Consider the following 10861-nt stretch of genomic DNA (forward strand, 5'->3'; position numbering starts at 1 on the left):
AGGGTTCTAGAAAGAAAGATAACCAGTTTTGGAGTGTCTAACCTCTCTCTCAAAGTCCTCCGTTGTTCATGGTGTCTGTGAACCATTTGAAGCATCACACTTGAGGTGCTAAGCTCTTGAAAGGCCAAAACTACAAGCTACAATAAAGATGTATTCTTCTAATTTGATTTTATGATTCATGTACCAAAATTGTATGCTAGTTGTAGGCTTCATGCTTTGGAATTTTATTGCATGTATAATTAGAGAAAACTTAGATCCAAAGCTATTAGGGTTGTATGTGCACCATAGGAGTGTTATAATACACAAAACCCAACACTTATTATAAACATTAACTAGAATCTCTCTCTCTCTCTCTCTCTCTCTCTCTCTCTCTCTCTCTCTCTTTCTCTCACTACAAACCATGGGCTTGGTTGCTTTCAAAACTATTTGAAGTATGGATTTACTTATGGTCTCTCTTTTACTACAAACCATGGACTTGGTTTCCTTCAAAACTATTTTAAGTATGGAATTACTTATGTAACAGTACGGTTTGGTTTTCAAATATATTCAAGAATTCATTACAAACACAGTTTTACGTACGGATTTACTTATACAAAGATACATTTTGGCTTTCAAAGACTCTTTACAAACACAGTTTTAAGTATTGTTATACTTACAAAGAAAATATTTTTTAGACTTTTTAAAGTATTACTACTGTTAGCAGAAAACATGTAACTCATACAAACCTTGCGTTGACCCTCAAAACTACATGTATTCTCAGGAAATCACTAAACAAACATTCAGGACGGATTGGATTACAGGGGACCTAGTTTACTAGCTGTTGTATTATCTGCCTATCTGTTAAGGCGATTCATGTACTATTATTATCTGTAAGAACCTTATATTCAAACATCAAGATGGAATACAAATGATATTTTGTTTATTGTTGTACTTGTGCTATATATTCACTTTACCTATGATCCATGAACTTAGTCGCACAACCCGACTTGTTCCGCCGCCTCAGTCGGGGATGTGACACTCATGAACAACACCAAGTATGAATTCATCTGTTCTTACTTGTATGAATTACGCTCTAAACCCTAAAAGCTTCCTTTGAATTCGATTTCAGGCTACCCTCTCCGAAAGGACTTAAAAGCATATGGTTTATGTCGATTATGCCAAAAGAAATTGTGCTTATGGTTGTTGGACTCCGTTTCAAGCGTGACACACGAATCTTTCTAGCCGCTGCATAAATTTATCGAGGAAAATCAAGATTAAAAGATTTAACTACTTTGTTTCCTAATATGCTCACTAAAGAAAACCTTCTTTCCTCATCTTAAATCGAACCATTCTTAAATTTCTCATCTCAGGTAAATCAATAATCTATTTCTCTTTCAAAACTACAAATTTACCATAATTCGAGAAAACTGATTATAAAAAGGAAGAATGAAATCACCTATCTACTTTTTTTTTTTCCTAATTTGAGAATTTTCAATCTCTTTCAAATTATATCTTACTTTTTGCAGCTAGCAGCGCTAGATTTCATAACGTGTACAACAAATGATGTACTCGAGTTCACGATTTTCACAAAATCCTTTAGGAATCGACTTTCCAGATCTAACTCCTACATGTAGTGGTGTGAGAGAAAGACACATACAGAGTTAAGGTGGTCCGGATGGTGTTGATTCTTTTAGAGCGTCGGGAATCATTTCTGTAAATGAAAATCTGGTGTTGTTGATTAGAAGACATCATGGGGATGATGACTTATGCAGATGTCCCTTGTTAGAGAGAGAGAGAGAGAGAGAGAGAGAGGTGTGGGCCCTATGTTTTAATTTAATAAAACATTAAATTAAATAGAAAAAGATAAAAAAAAAACAGGAAAGTATATTAGTCATTTCAATTTAGCTACCAAAACCACAACCAAAATAACTCAAAAGGTCTGCCAATCCAAAAAATTGGAGGCTTGAACCAAACATCATAAAAATACATACCACATTGACATTTTTGCAATTTTGTCTTTCATGTATTAATAAATATTAAAATAAAACAAAAAAATGTACTTTTTTTTTTACCAAGTTAAGGCTTTCGATACAAAAAACTCTTTCTCAAAATCAACACATGACGGAGAATAAATTGTTTTCGCGACTTCAGCGATCTTTTGTTTTGACTGGCAAAGTTTCATGTATTGTTCCGATCTCAATACCGCCTTCAACGTCTCTACCCTCTTGAACAAAACTAAGATACAAGATGATCGCGGCAAGATCCCCAATTCAGTCCTTCCTATCCTTCTTCCTCAATATTCATCCTCACGAAACCTACTCCGTTTTCTACTCCACCTCTTCTTTCTTCTTTGTAATTCCTTCTATCCAGATTACATACTTTGTGTCTTTCACGATTTCGATCCCAATTATAATTACTTGCTTCTTATTTCATTCTGATGTACAGGTATTAAGTGCGTATTTTGTGGTTTTGCCATTACGGGATGAAGGTGCTATCTCCTTGGGTATTGGCAATATCCCGGGACTCTTTGTGGGATCCTTGATACTTACATTAATTGCTGCCCCTCTTTCAACTCTCATCTTTTCATTGCCTAATCTTCCTAAAGCTAAGGTACATACTACATACATTATGTCCTCCGATTTACTCATTTTTATGAAATTTTACCAGTTATGTAACTTATGTTCAAATAATGGCGCGAGCGCTGGATTCTAAAGATGATTTTAGGTTAACAGTAGTTAGGTTTAGTGTGGATTTCGAATAATTGAAGAAAGAGTTGCTATGAAGTTCCATTAGTTATGCGTTTCTTTTCAAATTTCAATGGCTGTATAACTATAACATATAACATTCAAATGTGATTATGTGAAATGCTTTTACTTAAATGAATCTGGACTTCATACATCTCCTGTAATAAGTTTTTGTTGAATTCCAGGCTTTGGTCTTGATACACAGGTTTTTCAGTGCAAGTCTTGTGCTGTTTTTCATATTATGGGCGCTATCTTCTCCTGCAAATACATTTCCCACCTTCAAGGTAAAGTACATTACATCTGTTCAAGTTGTGAGACTTAAGATACGGTTTCTCACATTCTCATTGAGCAAATTTTACATGTTTAGGGTTTCTTCTCCGTGTCATCCACCATTAAAGATGAAATAAAGATTGAAACTGAACCTGTTTCTACAAACCCTAGCGATTGGGACAAGCATGGATGGTTTTACATTTCAGTCAGAATAGGGTTCTTCTTATGGGTATATCATGCTTTTCCCTTTCAATCTTGACTTATATTTTTTCAGTTTTTCTGATTGATGATCACAATTCACAGGTTGCTCTGCTAAATCTTATAACTATATCTTCAACATGGGCAAGAGTGATTGATGTGATGGACAATGAGGTGTGTTTGTGTAATGTGTTTTCTTCCATGTTTGCAAGTATGTGTTTGTGCATGATTTAACTCCATCTTGTATTCAGTCAGGTTCAAGACTGTTTGGATTTATAGGTGCTGGTGCTACTCTTGGTCAGCTTTTCGGTTCCTTGTTTGCTACAGCAATGGCCTGGGTGGGACCATGTAAGATTAATCATTAATCATTAATCATGAATCTCTTTGTTTTTTGAGAAATGGTTTTTGCAATCTATCTACCTATTTTATGTTCATTACTTCTTTTATTAAGATTCATATCTCTTATACAAATTCTTTTTGCCTTTTTTGTTATCAGATCTATTGCTATTTGCTGCCCTTTTGATGGAATTTGCTGCACAGACATCTAAAAGGATCAATAAGGATGTATCTGTTCCTTCTGAAGAAATGGTTTCTCTCAGGTTCTTATTTATTTTCTTCCTTATGCAAAAATCTTCTTTAATATCTTCTCTTAAACTTCCATCTTTTTTATTTCTAGAAAAACAAAAGTTGATGATCAAGATGAGATCAACGAACCAGATTCATCTGATCACAAACAATCTTCTTCACCAATTGCTTCAACTTCAAATCTTGATTCAACAAAGCCTCGATTCTGGGCTTTACTAGATGGATTTTCCCTTATCTGGTCTTCAAATTATTTGTTAATTGTATCATTGTTCTTATTTCTAGGTGCAATCACCTCCTCCTTCTTCTACTTCCAGGTAAAAAAAAACATTACTTTATTTATTATTTTATTATTTATTTATTTTTCTGATTTATCTTTTTTCATTCAACTGCAGAAAGTAACAGTAATTGCCTCAACTGTTACAACCCCTACAGAAAGAAGACGATTATTTGCACAAATCAATAGTTTTATCGCTGTTTTTATCCTTGCTGGACAGCTTACTTTAACAGTATAATTCTTCCAAGATATTTATATTTCTAATAACTTTTTTAATTAAAAAAAAAGAAAATTTTATATTTTTTCTTTTTTTTATTACAGGGTCGGATCCTTACTGTAGCTGGAGTTACTGTTGCTCTTTGCTCTGCACCATTTATATCCTTCTTGAATATAATTACAATCGCTGTTTGGCCAACTTATTTTTCAGTTGCTCTCTCAGAAACCATCCGGAAGGTTTTTTTTCTTTAATTTTATAATAATTATAACAATAACAATAAGGGTAAATTCCATAAAAGTCACTAAAAATGGAGTGTCAACATTGAATGGAAATTGGAAAAAAAATGATATGTTCGATTTGGAACAAAAAAATGGAGGGTCAAAATTGAAAAAAAAATGAAAACTTACTGTCAAAAACTCAAAATTGAAAAAAGTGAAAACTTATTGTATTTTCTGACATTTTTTTTTTTCAATTTTGACACGTCGGTATGCCATGTCAACATGTCACGTCATCAAATCTGACATGTCATCATGCACATCAGTAGGCAATCTGGTTGACCGGTCAAGCAACCAGAATTGTAACAAATTGGTAAACGGAATGTCAAATTTGAGACAAAAAATAACGCAGTGTCAAAATCGAATTTTCGTGTAAACTTAGTGACTTTTGTGAAATTTGCCCTGATAATAAGGGAAATTGTCAGAAAAGTCTCAATATTTTCAGAAAAGTTTCACTTTAGTACCAAAAAAAAATGAACAGAAAAGTCCCGATTATTTGATTTTACACACGATAATATGTCATTTCCTGTTAAAAGAAAAAAAAGGACTTTTTTGTTAATTTGAGCCAAAATGAAATAATCGGGACTTTTATGTTCAAAAAAAAAAAAATTGGGACTAAAGTGAAACTTTTCCGAAGACTTTTCTGACAATTTTCCTGATAATAATATGAAACATGTAATTAATGGTTTTTGCAGGTGGTAACCTATGTCGTAACTAGACCAGGAAGAGAACTACTATTCACCGTCGTATCACAAGATGAAAAATACAAAGCTAAGGTACAAATACAATGAAGTCCAAGGGTAAAATCGTCATTTAGTCTCATTCAGACCGTTCAAAATAGAAACACTTTATCCAGACATACATCATTACATATTCAGCTATTTTATCCGTACCGGTTAATGGAAAAGAAAAAACAGTCTGCAGTCAGTCACAATCACAATCACAATGAGTCAGAGTAACAGTATTTTTTGACAGGTATGCATAGATGTACTTGTGCAAAGATTTGGAGATGCTACAGCAGCTGGGATGTATAAGTTACTTTACAGCAATCTCAATGGCAAAACGACACATATTTCGCTTTATGCTATGCCCGTATGCAGATTCCATCAACTGTCTATCTATATTACTTTCTTCTTATTATTATTATTATTATGCTCTTTTTACTTATTTATATATTTGTTTATTTTATTTTTTTCGCTTTTAATCTTATCCAGATTTCTATTTTATGGATATTTACGGGATTTCACTTGGGTCGTCGACAAACACAACTTGCCAAATCACAGAATCTCTCATTCTCCTAAAAAAGGTGGATTTTTCAATTTTCATTAGTTGTGTGTAATAGCTAATGATTGGATCTCAAAATAACATACGACTATTATAATCTTTAATAGAAGTTTAAAAAAAAAAATTGGATTGAAGTATATGTGGGGAAATGAATGATTTTAGTCTTTGGATAATATTGAAGTTAAAATAAGAATAAAGATTTGAAAAAATATAAAGGGAATTTTGTGAAGGTATCATGTCAATTTACGCCTATGGCTAGTTTTGTGACACATGCAACAGGAGATTGATTCCTTTTAATCAGAATAAAGAGTCTTTTCATTTGAGTTAGATTTATTCGTACACATGAATATTCTGTCCTTGTATTATTCTTTATTTAAAATAATAATATAAATAAATATAATAGTCTCGTAATCGTGAGACTAGAGCTGACAAAACAAAAGGAATCATTGGTATTTTATATTTTTTCAAGTCAAAACGTAAAAATATTTTATGAGTGTCAAATATGATTATATATAAAACTATGTTACTATAATAAGTAATATTTTTTTTTTTAATAAAGTTTCACAAGGTTTCAGTTATAGTTGTTTATTTTTAAACTTTATCTTGATATATTGGAGACAAAAAGTAACTAAAATCAATTGTGGATTACTGAATAGGATGAAATTGTCATCTCCTTAATATCCTTGAAAAAGTAAAGTTCATGTTATCCGTATCTTAAAACCATTTTTTAAAAAACACAAGTCAATAGGAGACACCTGTTTGTATTACTTTAATATGTAGTATTTCATGATAAATGACTACATTTTGCAATAAATATTAAAAATTCATGAAAAATAGTACGTAATCATTGGTATTTTATATTTCAAATGTTTGAATTCAATTGTGTAAGAAAAGTTTGGTGAGAACTCACCGAACATTATCTCAAATGGATCAGAACGAAGCAAACGAATGCAATGTCAATTTAAATGCAAAATTTGAGAATTTGACCACCTCTTCATTATCTCCCACCGGTTCCTTTTGTAAAATGTAATTTCAACCACACAACAAATATCGAATTCATATATAAATTATATATTTTAAGATAAGTCTGATATTAAGGTTGCGTGTGATTTTTAGATCATCCTACGAGTCCCTTTAGGAATCAATGACTCGTCATGCATGCACACAAAATTAAATATGATATGGATTGTTTGATAAAAGAAAAAATCAATGGCTAAGATTAAAAATGGTTACCAAATATATATATATATATATATATATATATATATATATATATATATATATATATATATATATATCATGTTTAATGGTTTGCTAATATAATTAAGTTATGTTTTAAAGAAATATATCATGTGAAACATGAATACTAGAAGTACTTGACCCACAAAGAGTCCCACAAATAAAACAAGTGTTTGACCTTCAACTTTAATAGCAATCCATCAAATGTGGGGGCACTGTCCTATTTTTCTAAATGGGAAAAGTAAATAAAAGGGACTCTCCCATAACCAAGGTGGAATTTACTAGAAATTAGGTGGCTCTCTTTATAATCTTTTCTTTTCAGAAAAGTTGTTAAGGAGCTTCGATTTGTTGAGAGTTTTCTGTCCATAAAAGATAGATCTCAAACTCGTATATATCCAAAGAGGATCGTTTGAAGTTTGGGCTATTTCGCCCCTATACCATTGTCTAAGTATTTCATTTCATGTATTCCACGAAGAGTTGACTCTGGCATTCGTATTAAGGTTGTAAACGAACTGAACGTTCAACGAACCGTTCATGATCTATTTGGCGGGAAGTTTGCTTAGGTTCATTTATTTAATAAATGAATGAACATGAACATTAGTGTTGTTCGTTCATTTATGTTCGTTTGTTTATGTTTGATTATATTCATTTGTAGAAGATGTTTGACGTGATGAAGCTAATGCGAGTTTTTGTTTTGCACTAGATATTTGGAAAAAAAAATACTATATTTTAAGTATTTTTGATGTTTTTCATTATATGATTTGCTATACATGTATTTATGCATGGTTCCCTTTTTGGATGTTAATGGTCGTTTATCATTATTTATCTACGTATATCTTCATTTCAATTTTTTTATTATTAATGTTTGTTCGTTTACATCCATTCATTTACGTTCGTTTATATTCTTCTTTTATGTTGGTTCATTTAAGTTGGTTTAGTATTTTAACGAATGAACATAAACAGACATAAACGAACATGAACAAAGTAATTTCTTAAACGAACAAACAGAAACAATGAAATTCGTTTATTTATGCGTTCGTGTTTGTTCATTTGTTCGGTTAAACTTAAACGAACGAACACAAATAAGACTTGTTCATGTTCGATCGGTTCGTTTATAGCCCTACTTCGTATGATATTTTTGGCATTAAACCAAAAAACCATATTTAAAAGGAAAAATCTCAAATTTCAAAACATGTGCTAACAATTTATAAATTATTCTATTCAACTCATAGGTTAGCTATTTGCACCATTACGAAATGATGTATTTTAACGTTTCATAGTTATAAAAATTCAAGAGCTCTGCAATGACTTTACTACACTATAAAAAATGAAATTGGTGTAGAACAAACACAAAGGATTAAAGGAAATTTACTTGTTATAACAAATAAATAACTCAAACTTTGATACAACCCTTTCCTTGACTGATACACTAACTCGATATCTAGACGACTGTATATACCCCCCCCCCCCCCACACACACACACACACACACACACACACACACACACACACATATATATATATATATATATATATATATATATAACCACTAAACAAAGACTTTTAATTCTAATCTAATACCTACTTGTATTAACAAATAATGACTTTCCTTATCACCATTTTATGAAAATGCCTATTAAAGAGTCCTTGTATAACCGAAAATTACCAACATTCACTCACCCCTAATTTCAGAATGGAAATTGAGAGATCCTCCACCCTAAGAAGCATGCACATCTCAACAAACCTGATTTTGGCAAGTGCCTTTGTTAGAATGTATGCACACTGTTCCTTCCCGCTAACATGCTCCACCAAAATTTCCTTTTCCTCGACACGTTCTCGAATGTAGTGGTAGCGGGACTTGATTTTTAACCAATGCAATTGCAGATGTGTTATCAATCTTAATTACTACCTCTTGCAATTTTGATCCGAGTATTTCTTAAAGAAGATCACATAACCAGATTGCTTGATAACTTGCCGCAAATGCAACCATATATTTTGCTTCGCATGAAGACAACACCACCGTTTCTTGTTTCTGTGAACACCAAGTCACAGGTGACTTTCCAAGATAGAAAACATGCCCAGTTGTACTCCTCCCGTCATCATGATCGATATTAGGACTGCTATCACTATATCCCAGTAATTCTAATGGTTCCCCACGAGCATACCTTATCCTAAATCCCAAAGTTCCTTTAATATACCTCATAATTTGTTTTATTGCTATAATGTGAGACCTTTTTGGAGTTGTATATACTTGCTTATAATACCAACTGAATACGAAAGATCAGGTCTTGTTTGTAATAAGTACCTTAGTCTTCCCACAAGACTTCGATACTTTATGGAATCTGTGTCCCCTTCTTCATTATTTTTCGAGAATTTTATATCTGAGTCCATAGGAATTAGTGTTGGATTGAAATCGGGCATGCTTGCATCTTTGAGTACTTTTTTCGCATAACTTTCTTGTGTGATAATGATGTCATCCTTTCGTTGGAATACCTCGATACCTAGATAATATCTTAGCACACCCAGATCAATCATATCAAAATTTGTAGCCATCGCTTGCTTGAACTTGGATATGATGCTTGTGCTTGTTCATGTAACCACTAGATCATCAACATATACACCGGCTAGGATTAAATCTGATCCTATGCACCTTTGATACACAACTTGTTTTTTCACACATCTCTAAAACTTCATTTCTTTCATAATTCCATCTAGCTTGATATTCCATGTGTGTGGTGCTTGTTGCAGGCCATATAATGCCTTTTTTAAAATTGTATATTGAATCTTCTCTTCCTTTCTTCACGAAACCTTCTGGTTGGTGAACAAACACCTCTTCTTGTAATTCACCATGCAAAAAATCAAATTTTACATCTAAGTGGTACAACTCCCACCCTTTTGAAGCCGAAAGAGCAATAAGAATTCAAACGGTTTCAATTCGAGCAAACGGTGCAAATACTTCATCAAAGTCTATGCCAGGTTGTTGTAGGTAGCCTTTTGCCACAAGTCTTGCTTTGTACTTGCTAATAGGACCATTTGCATCCCTTTTGACCTTAAATACCCGTTTTAGGCCAATAATGGTTGTGTTGTGTAGGGTTTTATAGGTTATAACAAAAACATGTGAATAAGGAAAAACACTTAGCAGTTAAGGGCACATGAAACCTATAAAGGATATATGTCTTCACAAATAATAGCAACATACTATCAATATCAAGAACCCTAGAGAAACCCTAATGAAATCGAAAACTCAAAGATTAGGGTTTAGATACCTTTAGATTTATTATAGAAAATAAATTTCTCGATTCCTTCCTTTGCTCTTCAGAAAGCTAGCACCAAAAGTTTTGTGCCTCTAATGGATTGTACCCAAACCCTAGAAACTAGAAGACAAGAGGAGAGAGATGAGAGTAGCAAAATTTTGGCTATTCCTTTATGATATGTGGTGGTCAAAAATAAGCACCCAAAAGGACCTTTTTATAGCTGATAAGGCAACCTTGGAAGGTTCTGGAACCCTTCCTTGTTCAACTCTTGAACAATTACAGCTTAAGTCCTTCCACCTTCAATTAATTCTCATTAACCTATATAAATCTAAATTAATTATGATTAATTCTTAATTAATTATTACTATTTCCAATTAATATATTAATCATATAATATGTTAACAAATCATTTCTAATTAATTTATTATTCACATAATAAACTAACACACTATCCTCTCTCTCTCTCTCTATCTCTCTCTCTCTCTCTCTCTCTCTCTCTCTCTCTCTCTCTCTTTCTCTCTCTCTCTCTCCAAATATCATTC

At 32.5% G+C, this 10861-nt stretch overlaps 1 protein-coding gene across 2 annotated transcripts; it reads left to right on the top strand.

Annotated features, from left to right (window-relative positions):
- The first annotated feature begins 2086 nt into the window (after nt 1-2086).
- On the top strand, nt 2087-6060 carry LOC145141025 (TLC ATP/ADP transporter). 2 transcript variants are annotated; one of them, XM_079074383.1, is made up of 13 exons: nt 2087-2331; nt 2425-2589; nt 2909-3007; nt 3091-3222; nt 3297-3365; nt 3443-3539; nt 3688-3790; nt 3868-4090; nt 4169-4282; nt 4372-4503; nt 5238-5318; nt 5518-5634; nt 5757-6059. In XM_079074383.1, exons 1-13 carry the CDS (start codon nt 2227-2229, stop codon nt 5841-5843), a joined length of 1524 nt encoding a protein of 507 aa, XP_078930509.1. In that variant the 5' UTR covers nt 2087-2226; the 3' UTR covers nt 5844-6059. The 2 variants fall into 2 exon arrangements, with proteins under 2 accessions (XP_078930509.1, XP_078930510.1); XM_079074384.1 differs by lacking the exon at nt 2087-2331 and having other exon boundaries at nt 2555-2589; nt 2929-3007; nt 5757-6060.
- Nucleotides 6061-10861: the final 4801 nt, after the last annotated feature.

This window comes from Lactuca virosa, chromosome 9 (assembly GCF_052849685.1).
Source record: "Lactuca virosa cultivar CGN04683 chromosome 9, Lactuca_virosa_CGN04683_v6, whole genome shotgun sequence".
NCBI classification, from domain to species: domain Eukaryota; kingdom Viridiplantae; phylum Streptophyta; class Magnoliopsida; order Asterales; family Asteraceae; genus Lactuca; species Lactuca virosa.